Source organism: Natrix helvetica (assembly GCF_964273705.1).
Source record: "Natrix helvetica genome assembly, chromosome: 3".
In the NCBI taxonomy this organism is placed as follows: Eukaryota; Metazoa; Chordata; class Lepidosauria; order Squamata; family Natricidae; genus Natrix; species Natrix helvetica.
The window spans coordinates 173,523,063-173,549,109 of record NC_138549.1 but is presented as its reverse complement, the minus strand read 5'-3'; the positions used below and the strand labels follow the sequence as shown (position 1 = coordinate 173,549,109).

Genomic DNA, 26,047 nt, shown 5'->3' with positions numbered 1-26,047 from the left:
TGGGTCCTCATTTTACCAACCTCGGAAGAATGGAAGACTGAATCAACCTTGAGCCTGACAGGATTGAACTGCTGGCAGTGGGCAGAGTTAGCCTGCCATACTGCATTCTAATCACTGGGAAGGAAGGAAGGAAGGAAGGAAGGAAGGAAGGAAGGAAGGAAGGATAGAAGGACAGGCAATAGTAATAACAGACTTATGCACCGCTTTACAGCCCTCTCTAGGCAGTTTACAGAGTCAGCCTCTTGCCCTGAATAATCTGGGTCCTCATTTTACCCACCTCGGAAGGATGGAAGGGTGAGTCAATCTTGAGGCGGTCAGAATCAAACTGCCAAATTGCAGGCAGCCAGTAGTCAGCAGAGTTAGCCTGCAGTACTGTACTCTAACCACTGCGCCACCGTGGCTAAATGGACTGTAGTAAGTCGGGGACTAACCGTATTGGCCATTTGAAAATGGCCTCTCTTGTAATGCGATGTTTCTCATTCCTGTACAGATGCCAGGTCCGCTTCCCCCTTGTCATCTTTCTTCTACTATCACTGCCGAAGGAAAGGATCCTCCTCCTTCATCGTCCTTTGTTCCGTGCAAGCAATCCCCTACTAGGACAAAAGCCAACGTGGTGGAAGACCACGTTCCTAGCCTGAAAAGGAAGCGGATGGGTCAGTACATTCCTTTCCCTAACATGTGAGAAGAGGAAACACGTACAGGCAGTCCTCGACTTACAACAATTCATTGAGGGACTGCTCAAAGTTACAACGGCACTGAAAAAAAAGTGACTGGCGACCGTTTTTCAAAATTACAGCTGCTTTGTCCCTCCCCCGTGGTCACATGATTCCCATGATCAAAATTCAGACGCTTGGCAGCTGACTCATTTATGTCTGTTGCAATGTCCCCGGGTCACGTGATCACCTTTTGCAACCCCCTGACAAGTAAAGTCAATGGGTAAGCCAAAATTCACTTAGCAATCACATTATTATCTTAACAGCTGCAGCGATTCACTCAATGGCAAGAAATGGGGCAGAACTCAATAAAGGTTTCATTCAACAACAGACGTTTTGGGCTCAGTCGTCATGAGGGACTACCTGTATTTTTGGAAAACGTCTAGTTGCAGGAAGTCATCATAACTTACAACCCCAGCGTAAAACTTAGATGAGGGCTTAAAAAGTTTCCCACAATTTCCATGGCTAAGCAAGACAGCTGTGAGTTTTGCCCCATTTTACGACCTTTTTGTCACCGCGAGTTAAGCAAAATCACTGTGAATCATGCAATGGTTATGCCTCCTCATTTGACTTTGTCAAAACTCGGCTGGGAAGGTCAGAAATGGTGATTGTGTAACTCCGGGACAGTGCAGTTGTGATGAATACATGCCAGTTTCCAAGCATCTGTATTTTGATCACGTGACTGGGGGGATGCGGGAGTCTGCAAATGTTGAAAAACGGTCATAAGTCACTTTTTTCAGCACCCTTGCAACTAAACAAATGATTGTAAGAGAAGATTACCTGTATCTTATTATTAAGTTGCCCTTGGCTTCGAGCCAATCACCAGGAGGCTGTGAGTTCTAGTCCTGCCCTAGGTATGAAAGCTGGCTGGCTGAGTTTGAGCCAGCCATTCTCTCTCAGCACAACCCATCTCATGCAGAGGTTGCTGTGGGAAAAATGGGGTGGGGGGGAGAGTATTAGGTACGTTCACCGCCTTGAGTGACTTATAAAAAGAAAAAAGGCAAGACAAAAATCTTAACAAAATAAATAAATACATGTTGCAAACAGCAAGAGTCATACAGATGCTGGCATGCAAATGTTGATTTATGAGGCAGAGTTTCAAGGTAACTGCTTCTTGGCTTGATCTGGTTGTTTAATTCGACTTTTTTATTCTTGGAACATTGAGTCATGTTCTGAGACATCCTGGAACAGATGGAACATTAATTTATATTGTGGCCATGTGCAAATTGTACACAGTGTACACCAAATCACCCCATTTGCATGCCTCGCAATTAAGTCACCAATTAAACGAGAATGCTTGTAGCTTAGGGTTGACATGAGGGGTCCTTGGTGATCTCTGGTGGCTTTCTTGTAGACGTTTCATCACCCAACTGGGTAATATCATCAGTTCAAACCCCACTCCCTCCTAGCACCGATGATGTTAACTAGTTGGGTAATGAAATGTCTGCAAGGAAACAGCTTAAGCTCAGAGAACACCGAGAACACTGCAATCCTTTGCAAATCTCACTCCCTTCTATCACTGATGATGATACTTAGTTGGGTAATGAAACGTCTGCAAGAAAACAAACAACTTAAGAAAGGACCGAGGACCCTACAATTCTCCTCTTTCTGCTCCTCCTCCTCCTCCCCCCTGAAAACCCCACTCCCTTCTACCACTGAGGAGGTTGCCTAGTTGGGTAATGAAATGTCTGGAAGAAAACAACCAAGCTCAGAGAGGACCAACTCCTCCTCCTCCTCCTCCCCTCCCTGAAATCCCTGCTCCCTTCTAACACTGATGAGGTTGCCTAGTTGGGTAATAAAACATCTGCAAGAAGACAAGCCAGCTTAGAAAACACCCAGGGCCCCTCACAACTGTGCTGCTTTCAAGGAATCCCTAATGCTTGTTTAGGTACCCAGCTCAGCAGTGGGCTACAAAAGGCCAGTCTACCGCCATTTGTTTAAGGTTTAGGCATGGAGTGCCGAAATAGGAGTGCACATGCGCGCACACGCATGCTGGAAACCAGAAGAACAGCCCCTTAGCGCATCATTTACTTGTGGCCCGATGCCTTTGTGACTTTTGTGGTTCCCTGTTGTAACTTTTTGGACTCACGAGGGTGTCATAAATGTAAGCAGTGAGCCATCAGCAGAGCAACGCAGCCAACGGCTATGACTCCAGCACATTCGGATGCCAACAAAAATAGATTTCTTAGGAAGTGCTTAGTCATGTCACAGCAAAGTTCTCCAAAAGTTCTCCAAATATGTTCTGTCAGGTGATTGCGCAAACCCAGTCAGAGACGCTGACGCCAACTTGCAGTTTTATGTAAATATATTTGAACATCTAGGAATATTTATAGTACATAAGATAGTCGGGCACATCCCTGCGTCATCATGGGGTCAATTAGAGAAGAGCATACAGAGCACACGCACAAGAAAAAGGCGTGTGAAAGGGGAAACTCCCCTTTCTTGCCCACCAACCAATCATAACGTAGCTTCCTCGTGCAGGAGCCCGCCTTCTCCAATCAATCAAACCACAATTTCGTATTAATTATATTAATATAATGTACTTAATTAAATACCTTAGCATGCAGGTAGTCCTCCACTTAGGACCACCGACGAGCCCAACGTGGATGTTGTTAAGTGAGGCCTTTGTTCAGTGAGTTTCGCCTCACTTTACGACTTTTCCAGCCACAGTGATTAAGTGAATCGCCCCGCTTGTTAAATTAGTAACGCAGTGATTAAGTGGCCCTGGCTTCCCCGCGGACTTTGCTTGTCAGAAGGTCACAAAAGGGGACCCCGCGATCCCAGGACGCTGCACCCGTCATAAATCCGAGTCAGTTTCCAAGCGTCTGAATTTTGATCACCTGACCATGGGGATGCTGTGATGGTTGTAAATGTGAATAACGGACATAAGTCTCTTTTTTTTCAGTGATGTTGTAAGTTTGGACGGTCGCTAAACGAAGTGTTGTAAGTCGAGGACTCTCTGTATTGGACAAGTTCGAACCGCTCCTCTTTCTCTTCCTATCCCTTCGTACAGGAGTCCCCAAACTTGGCAACTTTAAGACTTGTGGACTTCAACTCCCAGAATTCTCCAGCCAGCTGGAGAATTCTGGGAATTGAAGTCCACAAGTCTTAAAGTTGCCAAGTTTGAAGACCTCGGCCTTAGTAGAACGGAAAGAAACCAAAGTTGGTTGAAATGCATTTATTTTTCGGCGTCTGTTTTTTGTCTCAGATAACGGAGAAGCCGGGGTGTGCGTGGCCTATGGGCAGGCCCAATCCTCTTCCAGAAGGCAGCCTGGAGGTCTCTTGGATGCCCTGGAGCACAACGAGAAAAGCTCTAATGAAGCAGAAGAGGAGAAATGCTTGCCGGGAGAGGAATCGGTACGCACATGGACTGGACTTCATTGTAGGATTTCTTTGATGCGGGTGGCGGCGAAGTAAACGTAAACTTTCTCCTGCCTTTGATTTGCCATTCCTTCTCTCATGGCGCTATTCAGGCTTTAAAAAGGCTCTTTCGGAAGATGCCCAGGGTACCTTTGATAGATAGCCAGACAGACAGATATATAGAGGTGGCTAGATAGGTAGGTGATGAGTAGATAGATGGTGGCTTTTAAAAAATAGGCAGTAAGGCAGGTAGACAGATATCGTTTACCCGAAAATAAGACCTCCCCTGATAAGAAGGCCAATTGGGCTTTTGAGCATATGCGTTAAAATAAGCCCTCCCGAAAAGTACTGCAACACAGCAGCGTGATGAGGTGACCATGCTCGCCGCCTCCTGCACCTCAAAAATAACAAGACCTCCCCAAAAATAAGGCCAAGCTCTTATTTCAGGGGTCAAAAGAAATTAAGACCGTGTCTTATTTTGGGGGGAACACGGTAGTTAGATAGTATCTTAAAATTAGTTAGGGAGACAGATAGATGATAGAAAGGTAGGTGGATAGATGGATGGATGTTGTAGATTGACAGACATACTATAGATCAGTGATGGCTAACCTTTTTCTCTTCAAATTGCCGACCTCCATAATGCAATGTGCCCCGCCCCCTGTGCATGCGCACATGAACACCCCCCCGCACTCCACCACGCATGCGCAGAACCCCCATTCCCACTTGTTTATGTGCATGCCACCCCTGTGCCCCGTTTTGGACCTAGCAGGATGAAGCCTCCTGGGACCAAAAACGGGCTGCGAGGGGGCTCTCCCCCCCCAGGCACACACACGCGACCCCCCCCCGTCACCCCGCATGCATGCATGACCCCCGCTCCCCCCACCACCACATGCACATGTGTCTCCCACATGTGTGGCAGACTTGAAAATCAGCTGGCCAGTGGGAGGCGCGTGGGCATGTGCGTTGGAGCTGAGCTGGGCGACGGCTCACGTACCCACAGAAAGGGCTCCATGTGGCACGTCTGCCATAGGTTTGCCATCACAGCTATAGATAGATACACTGTAGATGGATGGATGGATGGATGGATGGATGGATGGATGGATAGATGATAGATAGATAGATGATAGATAGATAGATAGATAGATAGATAGATAGATAGATGATACGATAGATAGATAGATAGATAGATAGATAGATAGATAGATAGATAGATAGATAGATATGAGAGACAGATTAGATAGACAGATAGATAGACAGACAGACACACACACACATTGGATGGATGGGATGTGGGTTAACTAAATTGTTAACTTAGTTATTAATTTCTAAGTCTGCCCTGTTGATTTTCAATCTTGGCTCTGGCTGTTGCTTGGGAACGTCACTTGATGTGTAATGGAGAAATTGAAAGAAAGATTTCGCCTAATCATCTCTCCTTCTGGCACCTACTTGAACCTACGTGATTTCAGTGCCCAAAAAAATGATATCCGGAAATATTGCAATCTTCCAGTAACTCTTAAATCGGCTTTGATAAACAAACAGTCCTCTACAGATATATTGCTCTTAAATTTCCGTAATCCGTAGCTACTGCTTTCATGGGCTTATTTGGTTATCTGAAGTTGACCTTTTAAGGAAGGAAGGCATCATTGGCCTTTCTCTCCTTTAAAACTATTGAAATAGATGGATGAGGTATAGTAGAATATTTATTTCACTGTAAGCTGCCTTGGGGTGTTTATAGTTTGGAAAGACCTAAAAGCTGCACAAAATAAATGAATAAAATACTTCCAAAAAATATATATATATCCTATGGCCCAAGATAGTCCTTGACTTATGACCATAACTGAGCCCAAATTGTCTGTTACTAACTGATAGTTAAGTGAATTTTGCCCCATTTTATGACCTTTCTTGCTACAGTTGTTAACTCCTGCAGTTGTTAGGTTAGTAGCACGGTTGCTAAGGGAATCTGGTTTCCTCATTGACTTTGCTTGTGAGAAGGCAATCACATCACCCTGGGACATGTAACCGTCATAAATGTGAGTCAATTGTCAAGCAATGGTCTTAAGTGTGAAAAATGTCATAAGGCACTTTTTTCAGTGCCTTTGTAACTTCAAACGGTCATTAAGTGAAATGTTGTAAGTCGAGGACTACCTGTATTTTAGCATCAGCAATAGCTTTCTAAATGTGTAAGAGCAACCTGAACTCCTAGGCAATTTTGGGATTTAATGTTAAGAGTTTAAAAGGAGCAAGGTGCTTTCACTTGAACTTATACAAAACTCTGAGTCACAGATTGTTTAACAATTAAAACGTTTGCAGAAGAGATTAAAGAAAACCACACAAATACCTATTCTTAGCTCCGATACTAATCGTACAGCTTAGCTGAGAAATGTTTAATTCTGTTTCACATTCTGGTAACATGGTTTTTTTTTCTCTCTCTCTCTCTGCTTTTTTTTCTCTCTCTTGAGTTAGATTTCTTTCTAGTAATTTCTGTACTTGTTCAAATATTTTGGTGGTTTTTTATAAGTGATTTGACTGTTCTTTGGCCATCAAGTGTCAGCATGTATCTCTCAGGAGGGAAATCCCGCTTGCTCAAATCACGAGTTTCTATCTTAAATATCTCCACTACTTAGGCTTTTTTATTTTTTTTATTTATTAAATTTATTTTCCACCCATCTCAATCCAAAAGTGACTCTGTGACTTACAATGTTAAAAGGCATAAAACAATTCAACAATATGAATATAGTAAGAATAAAGCACTATAAACACTGTGTGGTAAGCCTTCCACTCTGAAGCAAGATGAGTGGCAAATAAATAGTCCTCAACTTACAACAGTTTGTTTAGTCCCTGAAGACACAACAGCACCAAAAAAGTGACTTATGACCATTTTTCACACTTAGGACAGTTGCAGGATTGCATGCGATCGAAATTCAGACGCCTGGCACTGACTCAGGCAAAAGCAATAGGGAAGCCAGATAGACTTAACAACAGAGGTGGTATTCAGCAGGTTCTGACCAGTTCTGAAGAACCGGTAGTGAAAATTTTGAGTAGTTCGGAGAACCGGTAAATACCACCTCTGACTGGCCCCACCTCCATCTATTCTCTGTCTCCCGAGTCCCAGCTGATCGGGAGGAAATGGGGATTTTACAGTATCCTTCCCCTGCCATGCCCACCAAGCCACACCATGCCCATCAAACCACGCCCACAGAGCCTGTAGTAAAAAAAATTTGAATCCCACCACTGCTTAACAACCATGCTATTAACAGGTACAATGATTTGCTCAACCAGTGTGACAAAGAATGTCATAATGTGGGATAAAATTCACTTCACAACTGATTTGTTTAGCAGTGGAAATCTTGGGCTCAATTGTGGTCGTAAGTGGAGAACTGCTTGTATAAAGAATAATGAATGAATGAATGAATGAATGAATGAATGAATGAATGAATGAATGAAAAAAAAATCAGCTGTAAATGCTTCACTCTTCACCCCAAGGGTCTTCCAACCAATTTAATGATTTCTTCATCTATTGTGGGATTTAGCCACCGGTCAGTTTTGTGGTCACCTGAAATTATGTTAGAAAGAGTGGCTGCCTTTACTACCACAAACGCCCTCCAGAGAAAAGGAAGACCTTGTTGTTAACCCTCTTCCTTTTTACAGGCAAAGCGTTTGTCAACTCTGTCCCTTCAGTATGAAAAAAAACTGATGGACCAGCAGAAAGGCAGCGGCAGGAAGAAAATCAGGATTGTCAGCAGCCTGGTATGTGGCATTTGCATCAGCGGTAAAAGGATCTATTTCCAATAACCAGATGAGCCCCATTCACACAACCTCTTGATCTGTTGTGGAGGAAAGGTGTTTTTCTCCTACAGCTTTTAATCTTCTTTACAGCAGGGGTGTCATACCTTGGCAACTTTAAGACCTGTGGACTTCAACTCCCAGAATTCCCTAGCCGGCTGGGGAATTCTGGGAGTTGAAGTCCACAGGTCTTAAAATTGCCAAGATTGGACACTCTTGCTTTATAGGGTCCCCTCTCTATAAGAGCTTGGCTATTACACAATGTTCATTACAAGTGGCCCCCAACTTACAACAGTTCATTTAGTGACTGTTCAAAGTTGCAACGGCGTTGAAAAAAGTGACCTAGGACTATTTTTCACCCTTACGACTGTTGCAGCCTCAGGCTGCTGCAACCTCAGCAATTCAGATGCTCGTATTTATGACAGTGTCCCATGATCAACGTGATCCCCTTTTGCGACCTGACGATCAAAGTCAATGGGGAAGTCAGAATCACTTAACATCCGTGTTACTAACTCAATAGCTGCAGTGATTCACTTAACAACTGTAGCGAGAAAGGTCCCGTGGCAAAACTCACAGCTGTCTTACTTAGCAACAGAAATGTTGGGCTCAATTGCGATCGTAAGTCGGGGACTATTTGTATTCCGAAGCTGTTGTGCTCATTTCATCCCTTCCCCTCATCTATAGGAAACAATGATTGTACCAACAAGTGTGATGACTTGGTTTCCTCTTAAACATGACAATTTCCTAGCTTCTCCCTAAATATTCTATGCTAGGATTTTGCATAGGCTATTTATACCCTATTTCTATGTCTTAATACTTCACGTGCTTATAAGCGTTTGATTGATCCTCGGCACTAAGTAAAAAAATAATAATTTTCCACTGCAATTACAATTCTCTTGTAGTTGTTTTGTTGGATTCTTGAAACAAATTCCTCATCGCCAACACTCCCTCTACATTAAAGACTGGCTCAGTGAATTAGATTCGTGCCACGGCACATGCCAAGGAACAAATAAACATGGTGAGCAGCTGTGTTTGTCTGATTGATCTAATTAAGGACAATTATTTGCACACCACCGTGATGTGCGCGTTCTATCTGGAAGGGACAAAACAGCCGGAGCGTTGGTTTTGTACATTGGCGATCCTTTTTGATCCCGTGTGGTCTCCGGATGGGGTTGCATTGAATCCTCCTGGGCTTGTCGCTCTGGCTAGATCACCAGATAGAAGACATGACCAGAGGGTGCTTTGACCAGGTTTGTCTGATGGACTTACTCAGGTTGATGAAAGACTACAGATAGTCCTCGACTTACGGCCACAATTGAACCCAAAATTGATGTTGCTAAACGAGACAGTTGTTAATGAGCCACACAGCAGCTGATCAGATGAAGTCGGAGATACTAATACAAACTTGTAGTCTTTTGCAGTTTTTATAAATATGTTTAGCATTCAAGTTTACAGTAGCCTTCGTCATCATCTGAAAAACACAAGATGATCAGGAGCACAGGAACATCAGGAGGCAAACTAAGCAACACAGCTAGTCCTCGACCTGCGACCACAACTGAGCCCAACATTTCTGTTGTTAAGTGAGTTTTGCCCCATTTTGCAACCTTTCTTGCCACAGTGAATCACTGCAGTTGATAAAGTTACTAATCTGGTTGTCAAGAGAATTTTGGTTTCCTCGTTGACTTTGCTCTTCAGAAGGTCGTCAAAAGTGACCTTGGGACACAGCAAGGGTCATAAATATGAACCAGTTGTCAAGCATCTGGATATTGATCCCATGATGGTGGGGATGCTGCAAAGATCGTGATTCTGAAAGCAGTCAGAAGTTTCTTTTCAGTGCCGCTGTAACCTTGAATGGTTCACTAAATGAACTGAACATCGGGGGAGTACAGAACACGTGGAAGAGAGGGGAGAAGAGAAACTCCCCTTTTAGCGTAGATTGCATCATGCAGGTGTCAGCACTTTCTATCCAACTAATGACTTATAACTGTGTGTTCTGGCCTTAACGACAGTTGCTATTTGCCTTTTGCCCAATTTTACGAGCTTTCTTGCCACAGTTGTTAAGTGAATCACTGCAGCTCTCAAGTGAATCACATGGTGGTTAAGTCAGTCTGGCTTCCCCATTGATTTTGCTTGTCAGAAGGTCGCGAAAGGTCATCACATGACGCCAGGACGTTTCACACATTTAATTGTCATAAACAGGAGTCATGCCAAGCGTCTGGGTTTGGATCATGCGACCATGGGAATGCGGCAAAGATTTGCAAATGTTAAAATTGATCATAAGTCATTTTTTTCAGTGCCATTCTAACTTCGAGTGACTGCTGAACGAACTGTTGCAAGGCAAGGACTACATGCAATATCCCGTGTGATTCCCTTTTGCGACCCTCTGACAAGCAAAAAGAATGGAGAAACCAGATTCATTTAACCACCGTGTTGCTAATTTAACAGCTGCAGTGATTCACTTAATTCTCTTGCTTAGCAGCATCAAGTTTGGGCTCCATTGTGGTCGTACGTCGAGGACTACCTGTACACGTAGTCAGGACTGCCCGTTAGAAAAATAAAAACAAGCCAGACCAGGCAAAAACTGATGGGCATGAGAGACTTTTTCTCGGTGAATTTCAGGAGAATCACAGCATGATTAGACAAGCTTAAATTGAATGACCAAGTTCCTTTCATGTACTTTGACTAATTATATTTACTTCAATATAATATTTCCAAATAATCTTGGCTGTTGCATTTACAAGGAACTATTTAGTGCCTTAAGGAAAAAGCAACCTCAAGTAGATTCATTAAAACGTCTCATCAAAAAGAAAGAAATTTCTCATTTCTCTTGCTTTTTCAAGTCTTAACGAGGCCATTATTCACAGAACACAGATGCCTGCAAGAAGATTAGAACTAAGGATAACATTTAATACATTTACTAGGGCATAAGATATGAATTAACGCCCAGCTTGATCTATTGTCTAATGCACCAGGTTAGAAAGTGAGAGACCCGGAGTTCTAGTCTCACTTTAGGCAAAAGAACTGGATGGGTGACTTGGGGCAAATCACCAGGAGACTGGGAGTTCTAATCCCTCTATAGCAGCGATGGCGAACCTTTTTTGGCTCGCGTGCCATAAGTGGGGGGAGCGCAGGGGGGTCATGTGCGGGCGTGCCGCACCCATAATGCAATGCGTGACCCCCAGGGCGCATGCGCGCACTACAGGCGCTCCCCCTCCCATTTTTACATGCTTTTTTCGCCCTCCCCAGGCTCCAGAGGCTTTATAGGAGCCTTCCTATAAGAAGTCCTATAGAAGTCACTTCCGGTTTGCTTGGAGGATCGTTTTGAGCGCTCCGAAGGCTTCAGGGACTGTCCGGAGGCTTCCCTGACGCCTCCGGAGGGCTTCTGGGGGAGGGGGGGAGGGGGAGGCTGTTTTTGCCCTTCCCAAGCCTCCTATAAAGCCTCTGGAGCCTGGGGAGGGCGAAAAATGGCTTTTAAAAAGGGGGAACTCAGCTGGCCAGCGCGCATGCGGCTAGGCAGCTGACAGGGCAGCGCCTCGCGTGCCCTGACAAATGGCTCCGCGTGCCACCTGTGGCACGCGTGCCATAGGTTCGCCATCACTGCTCTATAGACATGGAAGCTGCCTGGGTGACTTTGGGGAGATCACCAGGAGACTGAGAGTTTTAGTTCTGCTTTGGCATGAAAGACATTGGGTCACTTTGAACCAATCACCAGGAGAGTATGAGTTCTAGAGTCCCATCTTGAAAGCATGACCCAGCTGGGTGAGAAAAATAGGAAGAGGAAAGTATATTTCGTATGTTCACTGACTTGAGCTATTTGTAAAAATAATAATTGTGGGAGACAAATAAAACAAAACAAAACAGAATAAGCTCCGGCCAGCTCAGAGGCCTGGAACTGCCATTCAGGGGAGAAGATTGGGCCAGCTGCCAAGACTCACTGTCCCACCTACACAAACTGAAGAAATTCATACTAACCAGTGGCGTAGCGTGGGTTGTCAGCACCCGGGGCAAGTAATTTGCGCCCCCTAACCCGAGGGTGGCCCGACTGCAGCTGCCCCTTGGTCCGCATCAGTCAAGTGAGGCTCTCCATGCTGGCCTCCTGCCTTCCTCCCGAGGAGGAGCTCGACAGGGCAGCGGGAAAAGGCTCAACTGAAGGGAAGCAGGTGCCGCGGGGGTGGGAGGCGCACCGGGGGCTTCGGGAAGGCGCCGGCTCCCCGGGGCGCTCCAGGCGGAGCGGGAGGACGCGGTGGTGTTGCAACCGTGGGCAGACGGAGCGCAGCGCCGCTCTCCTTCGGCTCCCGTGGGGGCGGGGCGGCGGGTCTTGGCGGCTCCGCTGGGAGGTAGGCGGTGCGCAGGAGGGGCCTGGGCGGGCCGGGGCCGGGGAGCTTAGTTTGCGGGCCAAGCCGGGTGCGGAAAGAGGCGGCCACAGTCCGGCAAAGGGCGGCGCGGGGCGAGTCAGGGCGCCCCCCCAGATGTTGCGCCCGGTGTGGCCGGCACCCCCTGCACCCCCCACGCTACGCCACTGATGCTAACAATCCATGATTGATTTCCGGGTGGTTTCACTCTGGGTCAGAAGGCGGTGGGAAGCACAGGGTGGCACCCCTGACAATTCATTCATTGCCTTAGTGCTTTGTTGGTATCAGTTCGTGCCGAAGGAAGAATGCAAACTGCATTTACAAACCGTTTCTGTGATTGGCTGGTTTCATTTACCCTTCGGAACCTGACAGTTCGTCAGAGCTCACACCATGGCTGAAAGTACAGTGCTTGGGTTGGAGGAGTCTGCCAGGGCAACTGATACAATTATGCTGGAGGCTGTGTCAGGGCCAGCAGCAGAGGCACCATTAGATGTAAGGTCCAAGGACCACTTGATGGCATGGAAGCCTACAGCAGAACCTCTAGAGGCCGGTGTGGGCCAAGCCCATGCAGGGGATTGGTGCCTGGGCTTGCCAGAGGCTCAGGACCACAGAGGCTTACCACCCCATGCTCCCCAGCTCACCCCTTTTGGGACCCATTTTGCCCAATGGTGTGAAAGGCGCAGCTCCCATGACGATTGGAGATTCCACCGCAGACATCCCACAAAACCAGGGGAAAGGGGCCCTTCAACTCCTAACTAACTGTAATTCATAGCTCTCCAGATGCTGTCTCCGTGGGAGGGGGCTGCATGTCAGCTCCAGCCAGCTCAGAGGCCTGGAGCTGCCATTCAGGGGAGAAGACTGGGCCAGCTGGCAAGACTCACCATCCCACCTACACAAACTGAAGAAATTCATGCTAACAATCCATGATTAATTTCCAGCTGGTTTCACTCTGGGTCACAAGGTGATGCACAGGTGCGGGGTGCAGCTTATCTTAATTACCAGTATAGCTATAAAAGGTAATGGGGAGCACCTGGTGGCACCCCTGACAATGTATTCATTGCCTTAGTGCTTTGTTGGTCAGTTCGTGCCGAAGGAAGAATACAAACTGCATTTCAAGCCGTTTCTGTGTTTGGCTGGTTTCATGTACCCTTCGGAACCTGACAATAAGTACAGTAGCTATTGAGGCCCTGAAATTCATTCTGGGAAATATTTGGAGAGGATTTAGACAGTAAAGAGATCTAAAGGGAAGGGGAAAAAAGATAGTTGAAACTAAGATGGCTGTAGCATCTGGGCATATGGAAAGAGAAAAAAAAATGATCTTTTTTTAAAAAAAACTTTACAGCAATCTAACGAGATACCCAATTCTTCGGAGCCCAGGACGGCCAGAAGCATCGCTTTTTTTGAAGCAGTGAGGAAATCTCTGAGCCAGCAAAATTTTGAAGTATTTTCAGAAACCCTCCGCCAATATAGAAGAAAACTCGATTTCAATGCTATGTTATTTCAGTTGACTGGACTTTTCTTGGAAGATCAAAACACCCACATCCTAATGCGAGGTATTTGAAAGGCCCAGGTTTCTCTTGTACCAATAGTACGTATGAATACCAACGAGGGATTGAATGGGACTTGCATTCCTTTTGTTAATACCTTGATGAACACTTTGTTGATACTGTTTTAATACAGTTCAAAAGGCTTGCTTCTGCTGATTGCATTTGCACCTCTGGGTACAGTATTGGGGATTATGATTCGTAACAGGGGAGACACGTACTGTAACCCCTGTGGCTAACGCATGCTTTTTTATTTTTATGGTTGATTGCACAGTGCACAGCTATGCAGGGACAGAGTGCCATGAAGGGGGTGGAATGCTTGGGGAAAAGAAAGTAAGTGCTGTGCCTTCTCTAGGCACTGCCTCAAGGTCACACAGCTGGAAGGAAGAGGGAGCTGCATACCAAACTGCGCTTGGACTGACCATCAGGAAACACTTTGCCTGAACCTGATTGGTTACATCGGGTTGCGCGATAAGAGACAGTTAAGGAAGGGAAAAGTAGAACTTACGGATTTGGGGTGTAATTCTCAGTTCTGGCTTTGCAATATTGCAAAACATTTGATCACTAATAAATTATACCAGGGGTGTCCAAACTTGGGAACTTTAAGACTTGTGGACTTCAACTCCCAGAATTCCCCAGCCAGCTATGCTGGCTGGGGAATTCTGGGAGTTGAAGTCCACAAGTCTTAAAGTTCCCAAGTTTGGACACCCCTGAACTATACCTTCCTTAACAAATGGAGCCAGGGTTGTTTCTATTTAGAGGTGTACGTTGGGGCAGGTGTGATATACACTGAATCATTAACCAAGCTTGACGCACCACAGCGCTGGATTTGCACAGGCTAAAATGCACGCTGCATTTGGGGAGAAACGGGCCAGCGTTTGACCCTGTTACTATCATCTTTCCTTCTTTTTTTTTTTTTAAAAAAATTTATTTGCCAGAGTTTTACCAATTTATTCGGCCTCAGCACAAAAAGCAGTTTGACGAAGCTTGCACTTCCCTGACTGGCATCGGTTGCGGATACAAACCCGAGCACAGCCTTGTGCAAGAAGATAGATTGTTATTGGCTGAAAATGCAGGTGAGGCCATCTTTAAGCAGCTGGCAGCTCCACCAAAATGTATTTTTGGTAGAAGCCACCCCTTTCCCAGGAAAAGGAACCATGCCCTCGCCAGAACAGTGTCCCCTTCCAGCCTCTTTTGTTTTTGTAGAGGCTTTTATTTTAAGCTCTTTCAAAAGAAAGCAAACCAACCTTGATAAGGAAAAAATGTCTAAGCTGCTTTGCCTTTTTTTTTTATCAGTAACCGATAAAGTCCCTTGGATTTAAGTTCTGAATTTTCCCAGGAACCTCCCCTCCCACTTACTGTCAGCTATCAATAAATGGTTTTTTGTTAACTCTTATCATTTTAATGCTGAAAGTTTTAACATTTTCAATTCTTTACTTGTCTACACAGGTAGTCCTCAGCTTACAACCATTTGCTTAGTGACTGTCCGAAGTTACTTCCTTTTAACTTTTGTGATACGTGTTTTTTAATGTTGTACGCCGCCCTGGGTCCTTTGGGAGAAGGGCGGCATATAAATCCAATAAAACAAACAAAACAAACAAACGGTGTCCCTGGACAAAGTGACGTGTGTCACGTGATCAAAATTCAGGCGCTTGGCAACTGGCTCGTATTTATGACGGTTGCAGCGTCCCAGAGTCACGTGATCATCTCGTGCGACTTTCTAACAAGCCAAGTCAACGGGGAAGCCAGATTCACTTCACAACTGTGTTACTAACTTAACAACTGCATCAATTCACTTCACAACTGTGGCAGGAAAGCTCGTAGAATGGGGCGAAGCGCACGTAACAACTGTCTTACTCGGCAACAGAAATTTTGGGCTCCGTTGGGGCTGTAGGTTGAGGACTACCTGTACTGCTACCTTGTTTCTTCGAAAATAAGACCTCCCTGGATAATAAGACCAATCGGGCATGGCATCTTCACTGAAATTTCGTACTGCCCAGGTTGGGTCAGAACTGGGATTCAGTAACCCCTATAAAAGTAATTTTAAAGCAGAATTGGGATAATGTCAGCGTTCCAAGGATCATGCAGAATTAAATCAGAGTCCAAGGCAAAACTTTCCTTAAGGTTCCAATTTAATAAGTCAGACATGTCTGTGGAATCCCAATTCTGGAAGTTACCCAGGATTCCCACCCAGTTGAAAGTTCATGATCTTGTCCCCACACCCACTAATCCATCACATGGTCCAATCTTCTTCTTCCACGCTGTCATCTCCACCCCGCTGGTTCCGGTCAGGTGCAGAGGTGCCGAGACAAAGAATAACCTTGAGCTTCTAGAAAGGAATTTTTTATTTTGAAAACAACACATTCTACCCTTTGCTATTCCCCCCCTTAATGAATATGCATACTAAAGATGAAGCTAGAAGAGAGAGCGTGGCAGGCCAAAGATTCTTAAAGGAACTGCTGCAGGCCTTTTGAGTTCATATGCTAAAATGTTTAAATCCATGCGCAGCCAGTCCCCGCCATTTCCTGGGGAGGGAAGGGGGGGAACATGCCCCATGTGCCCCACATGCCCCTGCCATCCAGCGGAACTTTCTTGCTGAGGCTGCTCCCGCGAACCCTAGCTACCACACCCCTTCTCTTAGTGGCGGCCGCAAAAAGAGTGGGAGGCCCAGCAACACTAGGTCTGGCAAGAGAGTGTCAGAAACAGAGACAGAACCTCCGGCCCTCTCTGGATCAGCTGATCCGCAGGCCAAGGTTCAAGGGGGGGCCTGTACCTCAAAAATAATAAGACCTCCCTGAAAATAAGGCCAAGCGCTTAGTTCGGGGGTCAAAAGGAAATAAGACTATTTTTCAGGGCAACACGGTATTTATGATACTATAATAAACAGCCCAGATTTGCTTAACTAGTGAGGTGGTCGGCGTATAAATTTAGTAAATAATAATAAATCAATAATAATATTTCCACTTGCTTAAAAAGTATCTATTGCCTATCTTGACAGGGGAATAAGGCCTTGCTACCGCCAGCTAATGGAATTATTTCTTGGGAGGGTTTTATCACACTTGGTGTTCTGATACGTTTGTTGTTTTTGCTGCTAATCCAGGGGTCCCCAATTCCTGGGCTGCGGCCTATTCGAAACCAAGCCGTGGGAGAGATGGGCAGCCAAATAGAGTTTTGTGCCCAAGCCAAGCCCCTCACACGAACGGAGCTTCGTGCCTAAGGGCAAGCACCCTCCGCTCACCTGCAAAGCTCCATTCGCACAAGTGAAAGGCAGGTGTGCCCGCCACTCGCACAAATGGAGTGGTGCATGTGCACCTGCCACTCACACGCCTCCCCTACAAACTGGAAATGTTGGGCACCACTGTGCTAATAAGAGCCAGAATCTCTACCTAGTTTTCTTTGATTTTTAGGACAGGATTATGAGAAGATAATTACCTGTTTGGAAGATTCCACTAAGCAGCATTTAAACAAAGGCGGATCCCACCTGACAGCTGATTTATATATGAAAGGTATGCTTTAAATAAAGTTCCTGATAATGCCTGGGGGGAAATTTTCGTTTCCAGTTCGTCATATATATATATATACACACACACATACAGTATATACTGTAATTCTTTTAGGTGGAAAGGAAATGTTTCCATTACTTTGAATTTCAGTTAACAAACGTGACATGCATAGCTCGGAGCAATAATCGTTCTCACTTCTGGCTTACTATTGTCAGAGGGCGAGTCGGTTTCTTAGTAAGCATTGCACAAGTTTTAACAATGGGGAAATTTATCCCCTTTATATCCTGGTTTGTCATTTGAAAAATGTTCCTGAAGATGTGCAGCAACCTGGAGAAAACCATTGTTGAAGAGGATGTTAAGTGATGCAAATCTTAGAAGTCTTCTCCCACACCACGGTTCGCAAGTGTCAACGCTCCCTTACCAGCCATTACAACATCAAGAACGCTTTACAGGTGTTCTTCTCAGCTAATAAGCACAATTGAGGCCAGGTTGCTAAGCAAGACAGTTTTTAAGTGAGTTTTGCCCCATTTACGACCTTTCTGGCCACAGGTGTTAAGGGGAATCACTGCCGTTAAGTTAGTAACACAATTGTAAAGTGAATCTGGTTTCCTCATTGACTTTTACTTGTCAGAAGGTCGCAAAAGGAGATCACTTAACCCCAGGACACTGCAACTGTCAGAAGTACATGCCAGTTGCTAAGCATATGAATTTTGAGCACATGACCCTGGGGATGCTGCAACCGTTGTAAGTGTGAAAAACAGTCATAAGTCACTCTTTCAGTTCCGTTGTAACTTTGAACAGTCAACTGAACAAAAGGTGGTAAGTCAAAGACTACCTGCATTCAGAGTTCAATTATAGGCAGTCCTCGATTTACGGCCACAACTGAGCCCAAAATTTCCATTGCTATCTGAGACAATTGTTAAGTGAGTTTTGACCCATTTTACGACCTTTCTTGCCACGGGGGTTACGCGAACCCCTGCGGCTGTTGAAGTTAGTAACACGGTCATGAAATGAATCTGGCTTCCCCCAGACTGACTTTGCTTGTCAGAAGGTCGCAAAAGGGGATCACAGGACCCCGGGATGCTGCAACCGTCATAAATATGAGTGAGTTGAATTTTGATCACGTGACCACGGTGTGTGTGTGTGTGTGCTGCAGTGGTTGTAAGTGTGAAAAACGGCCATAAGTCACTTTTTTCCGTGCCGTTGTAACTTCAAACAGTCACTCAATGGACTGTTGTAAATCGAGGACCACCTGTATTTCTCAGAAGTAGCCACAGAACACGCGGACCCCCCCAATCAGCCTGAGTAATTTGCGTTTGCCCACCCTGTTTTGTGTTCCCTCTCAGGGGAAAGCAAGGGGTCTGATGTCTCCCCCAGAGGTTCCTTCAGCATCACAAACCCGGACGAGAAAAGGTCCTGTCTGTCGGCCTATGCAAATGAACTCAAGAAGTCGCTGGACAAAACCGTCTATAATACCATCAGGTCAGCAATCCTGGCGTACAAGAAGACAGGTGACTACAAATTAATGGTACCTGTGGTGGTAGCCCTCACTACGGAAAAGCCAGAAAACTTCCACCTTCTGCAGAGTAAGTACCTCTCCAGCTGTTTTTAGAGTAAGTATCAGGCCTGGAAGCCATCTTTTGCGTTGGGCCTTCAGGCCTGCCACATTTTCTGCTGTGGAAATAAACAAGAGGTGGGATTGTGTGGAGTATGAGTGATATATAGTCAAAATAACATTCCTATCTCAGAGAGTCAAGGACGTCTTGCCCTGCAGCTGCGATGGTGTGACTGGGAGGCGTCTCCAGTTTTGGACGGTGTCTGATTGGACCTTGTGATGACATGTGGGTGCTGGGCAAGGACTTGAACTTTCATTTGGGTGGGGGAAACCTGGGGCCTTTCAGATTTGGGTTTTCCCAGATGCGCCAATAAGACACCGCTAATAAAATGGAACTTTGAGGAAACTCAAACCTCGGAGTCTTCTTTCGTTGGGGGGGGGGGGTGTTACTTGGTACCCTGACAGTAAGCTGAACTCTGTTCGTATTCTGTTAGGACCGGGACATTATGGTTTATGTGGTGGGAGTAATAGGACACATTGCCCTCCCTTGGGGATTGCGAAAGAGCTTAATTCTGGTGGCAAAAAGATCGAAAACTTAACAATTAACTATAAAAGTTCAAAATGCAGATAGTCCTCGACGTACAACCACAATTGGGCCCAGCATTTCTGTTGCTAAATGAGACATTTGTTAAGCGAGTATTGCTCCATTTTGGAACCTTTCTTGCCACAGTTCTTAAGGAAACCACGGCAGGTGTTAAGTTAGTAATATGGTTATTAAGTGAACCTGGCTTCCCCATTGACTTTGCTTGTCAGAGGTTTGCAAAAGGGGAGATTGCATGATCCAGGGACACTGTAATCGTCATAAATATGAGTCAATTGCCAAGTGTCTGAATTTTGATCAGATGCCTATGGGGGTACTGCAATGGCTCTGTAAGTGTGAAAAACAGTTATAAGACACTTGAATCTGGCCGTTTCAATGCTGTGAACAGTCACTAAATGAACTGCTGTAAGTCGAGAATTATCTGTACTTCTATACAGGGAATAGAGAAACCCCTTCGGGAGGTTTGGTCCTTCAACCTCAGCAAACATTAGTCATGATTGGATTATTTAATCAGAGGTGTCCCAACTTTTTGCAACTTTAAGATCTGTGGACTTCAACTCCCAGAATTCCTCAGCCAGACAAGCTGGGGAATCCTGGGAGTTGAAGTTCACAAGTCTTAAAGTTGCCAAAGTTGGACACCTTTGATTTAATTATATTGATGCCCACTTGGACTCATCCTCTCCTGAGGTTAGGATGTCCCTGGCTCTGCTGGCCATTCAGAAGACCTTGTGTCAGCGTTCCAAATATCATGCAGAATTAAATCAGAGTCCAAAGCAAAGCTATCCTTAAAAGTTCCAATTTAATAAGAAACAGACTAAGCTGTTTGTCCAGGCCTCAGTTCCCATGTGTGTGAAGGGCCCCATCCTTTGGTTATGTTGACATTGATGCATTATAATATCTCTCAGCATCTAATTGTATTTAATTTCTTTTTTGTATTGTCTTTTAACTGTTCTGATTGTTTTTATGATTGTTTGTCGCCCAGTTACTGCTTAGAGATGGATGAAGGGAAGGAGGGAGGGAGGGAGGGAGGGAGGAAGGAAGGAAGGAAGGAGACAGACTATGGTCAATTCCTTGGTGCTCTCTGAGTTGTTTTCTTGCAGACATTTCGTTATCCAACTAAGTAACATCATCAAGGCTGAAAGGGATAGAGTTTGGTTTGTTTGAGTTGTTAGTTCCTTAACAACGATATTGTTTATGGTTTGATTGTTGGTCTAGAGTTAATCTTAGCATCAATCTCTGCTTACCTGGATGTTGACTGCTGGTGAAGAAGCGTTGGGATCTTGAGTGAATATACTTCATGAATTCCAGTGTTGTCTCACTCAGGTGTGGAAACTGTGCCATTTGCTCTCTACTTTTGGGTGACCGAGCTTTGGCATTAGAAATTATTCCTGTTCAGTACAGGTCGTCCTCAACTTATGACCACAATTCTGTTGCTTGCTTAGTGAGACATTTTTTCAGTGAATTTTCGCCCCATTTAATAAACTTCCTTGCCGCAGTTGTTAAGTGAGTCTCTGCAGTTGTTCAATTAGTAGCAGGGTTGTTGAGTGAATCTGGCTTTGCCGTTGTCTTTGCTTGTCAAAGGTCGCAAAGGGGGAACACCGCAACCTTCATAAATGTAAATCAGTTGCCAAGCTTCTGAATTTTGATCACATAACCATAAGGATGCTGAAGCCGTTGTAAGTGTGAAAAACAGTAATAAGTCACTTTTTTTCAATGCCGTTGTGACTTCAAATGATGACTAAGGGAATTGTTGTAAGTCGAGAATTACCTTTGTTGAAGAAAGTTTTTTTCTCTCTCTGTGAAGCCTGTCTGGCCATCATAGGAAGAAAAAATATATATACATCTTTATATCTTCTGTAAAGATATGCAAAGAATTATTAAAGACCGGAATGAGTAGAATCTTGGCTCTTGGTAAATTTTATGAATCCATGAGGTCAGGATATTTCAATTGTACATTATGTGCACAATTAGGAATCTGGTTTTATCTCTCTGACCAGTCTTGAATTCCTCTGCTGTATATCAGAAGTTTTTTTTTAAAAAAAATCCTTCCTTGGTATTCCTAATTTCCTGTTTCTGCATTATCCTCTTATTTGAATTTAAAATGAAATGGCTTTTGAAAGGCTCTTTTGAAATAGCCTAAGTACAGTTGTTTTCCCCTCAAATTCCCCTAAAAGTGACAGGATATGATCCTGTAATTTGGGAATAGGGTGTGGAGGATTCGGTCGTGTCCGATGCTTCGCAATTCTGTGGGCCAGGAGGTCTGTTCACATCTTCCGATCTTGCACCACTTCTTTGAATTGGTTTACGCTCTGGGTGGTGTCAGCTTTGATGGTGTCCAACCACCACGGTCTTTGGTTTCCTGTTACTGCTAATTCTTCCAAACATAATTGCTTTGTCCAGCGAATTTCCCCACAAGCCCAAAGTACGTGACACCCAAGACAGAGGATGTGGATATAACAACATGACGTAAAGCTAAAAAGAGGCATATCAATTTTGCATCTAAGATCTAGGGAACAGTAGAGCTGAGTGTGGAACGGACTTCTCTCCCATGTCATTAACCCATAAGTTCCTTGGTTTCTGTTCCAAAACAATTAAAGTGATTTCCTGCCTTTTGCAAAAATTCCTTTGCCTTCTAAAAAGCCAGTTTGGCCTAGTGGTTGAGAAAACCAGGTTAGAAGCTCAGAGATTGTGACTTCTAGCCCCTCCATAACCATGGAATCCATGGGTGACTTTGGGACACCAACCATCAGCGAGTTCTAGTCCCGTCGTAGGTTTGAGGGTCGACTGGGTGACTTTGGACCAATTACTCTGCCTCTGCGCAACTCATCTCACAGGGTTGCTTTTGTGGGGAACACAGGAGGAGGAAGGGAATATTAGATATGTTTGCCACCTTAAGCTGTTTAAAAATAAATAAATAACAAAAGAAGGATATAAATAAATAGCCAAAGTGTTTTGAAAGAGGTGGGAGAAAGACCGTTGGCTTACCTGAACGGTCGTTCTCTGGGCGCTGCGGGAGAGTCCAAGCATGGGTTAACACAGCCTAACTGCCCTAGGACTGACTGAGTTTTTTCCTTGACCACGCCCCCTTTGCCTCTGGCAGGTCAGTTTTAAAAACGAAAGGTTCAATAGGACGTCTTCAACCAGTCTCTGCAGAGTTTTAGATCTGGATCCTCGAACCCTGGGTGGGTTTGGACTCTCCCGCAGCGCCCAGAGAACGACCATTCAGGCAAGCCAACGGTCTTTCTCCTGTGCGCTGCTTGGAGAGTCCAAGCATGGGACATACCCAAGCTATCGTGTCCCAGGGCGGGCAGAGTCATTGTCCTTAGTAGCCTCCACAACCCTTTGTAATATACGTCTTCCAAAGGAGGCTTCTGCCGAGGCAAAGGTGTCGATCTTATAGTTCTTGATGAACGCCGTGGGCGAGGCCCACGTGGCCGCTCTGCAAATGTCTATGATAGACGCCTGGGTCGCCCATGCAGCTGAAGTTGCAGCGCTCCTCGTTGAGTGCGCGGTTACTCTTCGTGGTGCAGTCTTGCCTTGTGCCTCATAGGCCAGCTTGATGCAAGCCCTCAGCCAACGTCCAATTGTGTGGGACGAAGCCTTGCGACCAAGGGACCCAGGGTGGAAGGAAACAAATAGGGATTCGGAACGCCGAAAGCCTTTTGATCGTTTGATGTAAATTTTGACTGTCCTTCTTACATCTAATTTATGCCAGATTTTTTCCTTCTGATGTACTGGATTTGGACAAAAATTAGGAAGGATCACTTCCTGGGCTCTATGAAATTGAGTATTCATCTTTGGGATGAAAGATGGATCAAGTCTCAGAATGATTCTGTCAGTATGAATAATGCAAAGGTCCTCCCTCACAGACAGCGCAGCCAATTCAGAAATTCTGCGAGCCGATGTTATAGCTATGAGGAAGGCCGTCTTAATAGTCAGATGATGGAGGCTTGCCTTCCTGAGAGGTTCGAAGGGAGCCCCCGTTAAGGCCTTCAGGACATATGGCAAATCCCAGGAGGGATATCGATGAACCACCTGAGGAGAGATGTTCATCGCCCCCTTGAGGAAGCTCTTTACTTGTGGGTGCTGACTAAGTGATCTAGCAGATTTACAGGTAAGAATGGTGGATAGTGCCGCCACCTGCCTCTTGAGCGTGTTGGGCGCGAGGCCCTTGTCCAGACCCTCTTGGAGAAATTCCAGCAAATTTGGCACTGAAGCCGAAATGTCCTGCACACCCTTGTCCTGACACCAAGATGAAAAAGCGTTCCACGTATATTCGTATATCCTAGTAGTGCAAGGTCTCCTGGACGCTTGAATAGTTCTGATGACCTTGTCTGAAAACCTCTGCTTCCTCAGGAGGTCCCCCTCAAGCGCCAAACGGCTAGTTGTAGCCACTGGGGATCTGGATGCTTGATGTGACCTTGGCTGAGGGAGATCTGCTCCTGAGGAATCCTCCACGGTCTTTGGATGGAGAGGCTGACAAGGTCCGCGTACCAGGACCTCCTGGGCCAGTGAGGAGCCACTAGGATTAGATCGGCCTTTTCTGACAGTAATTTGGTCACTACTTGGGGTATGAGAGGGAGCGGTGGAAACGCGTACAGGAGTCCTGAGGGCCAAGTGCTCCTCAGCGCATCCGTCCCCTCCGCTAAGGGCGAGTGGTATTGAGTGAAGAAGCGGGGCAGATGTGTATTGGTGCTTGTTGCAAACAGGTCTACTTGCGGTTTGCCGAACTTCTCCACGATCTGAGAGAAGATGTCCGGATGCAGCCGCCATTCTGAGTGGTCTATCGTCTGCCGACTCAGCCAATCCGCTTCTTGGTTGCTCGTCCCCGATATGTGGTCCGCTGTTATGGACGCCAGATGTCGCTCCACCCATCTGCCCAATAGTTCCGCCTCCTGCATGAGATTTTTGGAGTGCGTGCCTCCCTGCCTGTTGATGTGGGCCTTTGTGGCAACATTGTCTGTTAACAACAGTACATGATGGCCCACAATCTGAGACGCAAACTGACGTAGAGCGAGGCGAGCGGCCCTCAGTTCTAGCCAGTTTATGCTGTGGGCCGCCTCCCTCTGTGTCCATTTGCCTTGCGCAAGATGTCCCTGGCAGTGCGCTCCCCATCCCTGCAGGCTGGCATCTGTTGTTACAACCAGCCTTTCGGGCTCCTTGAAGAGGCACCCTTTCCTGACCGCCGCTGTGCTCCACCAATTGAAGGAGCGAAGTACTTTTGGCGGTAGTTTCACGCGTCTTAGCGAGTTGCTGTCCCTTGATCTCTGCATTGGCAGGAGGAACCATTGCAGCTCCCTTGCGTGAAGCCGTGCCCAGGGAACTATCTTTAGGCAGGAGATCATGATGCCCAGGAGCTGGGATAGTTGTAAAATCGGCACTGACCTGGGACTTTTGCATGGACGAAGTTTGTTCTGAAGGTTCGCCATCCTGTCTGGAGACAGAAATACCTGGCAGGAGACGGAGTCGATTATGGCGCCGAGATGTTGGATTCGGGTGGTCGGTTCTAGGTGACTCTTCTGCAGGTTCACTGAAAACCCGTGGTGTTGTAGAGTCCGTATGGTCACCTGAACGTCCCTTCGGGCCTGATTCTGGTTGGAAGAATGAATTATTATGTCGTCTAGATAACACTCTAGTCGAATTGGTCGATTTCGGAGGTGGGCCGCCACCACTGCCAAGATTTTGGTGAAGGTCCTGGGGGCAGACGAGAGGCCGAATGGGAGGGCCCTGTATTGATAGTGCCTCCCGTCGTAGTGGACCCTCAGGAACCTTCTGTGGGCAGGGTGAATGGGGACATGGAGGTAAGCTTCCTTCAAATCTATCGATGTGAGGAGATCCCCCTGACGAGTGCAAGCCAGGATGGAGTGGAGGGACTGCATCTTGAACCTTTTGTATGCCAGATGCTGATTTAGGCACTTTAGATCCAAGATGGCCCTCCACCCCCCTGAGTTCTTTGGGACTAGAAAGAGGATGGAATAATATCCTCGTTTTTCCTGTTCCTTGGGAACAGGTTCTATGGCCCTGATGTCGAGCAGATGGAGGATCTCCTTCTGCATGAGTTCTTTCTTTTGGGGATTCTTGGGGATGGGACAACGAATAAATTTTTGTTGAGGGAAGGATAAAAATTCCAGCACTAGGCTCTTCCTGATCGTGTTGAGGACCCAAGTGTCCGATGTTATCTCCTCCCACCTGTCGGCGTAAATCTGGAGCCGACCCCTTATGGGAGGATTCCTGTGATGGTCACTTCCCCCTACGAAACTGTCGGGAATTGGATCCCCCACGAAATGGCTTCCGAAAGGAATGCTGTTGTTGCTGCCTTCCCCTGGACCCGTAATTTGTCCTGTCCTGTCCCCTGTCACCTGTCTGGGGAAATGGCCTCTGATAAGAAGAATTAGAGCCGGAAGCTTGAGAGTTATCCTGCGCTCTAAAGGGCTGTCTCCTGAATGAACCTGAACCCTTACGTTCGGCTTTCTTCAGGGTGGCCGGAAGAATTTTGCGTTTGTCCTTTGTTTCTATGACAAACTTCTCCAAGGCCTCCCCGAAGAGTTGCCCTCCCTTAAATGGGGCGGAAGCAAGCTTCCATTTGGCCTTCATATCAGCCTGCCAGTGGCAGAGCCACAGCAGGCGACGTGATGT

At 46.0% G+C, this 26,047-nt stretch overlaps 1 protein-coding gene across 1 annotated transcript in view; it reads left to right on the top strand.

Annotated features, from left to right (window-relative positions):
- The window catches only part of RTEL1 (regulator of telomere elongation helicase 1), a 157,945-nt gene that overhangs the window by 114,242 nt on the left and 17,656 nt on the right, over positions 1-26,047 (top strand). Inside the window, exons 26-32 of the mRNA XM_081949693.1 lie at positions 491-653; positions 3,922-4,070; positions 7,722-7,820; positions 13,551-13,761; positions 14,691-14,828; positions 17,160-17,258; positions 18,602-18,841. Of these exons, the coding sequence (XP_081805819.1) occupies positions 491-653; positions 3,922-4,070; positions 7,722-7,820; positions 13,551-13,761; positions 14,691-14,828; positions 17,160-17,258; positions 18,602-18,841 (1,099 nt within the window). The remainder of the gene's footprint in view (positions 1-490; positions 654-3,921; positions 4,071-7,721; positions 7,821-13,550; positions 13,762-14,690; positions 14,829-17,159; positions 17,259-18,601; positions 18,842-26,047) is intronic.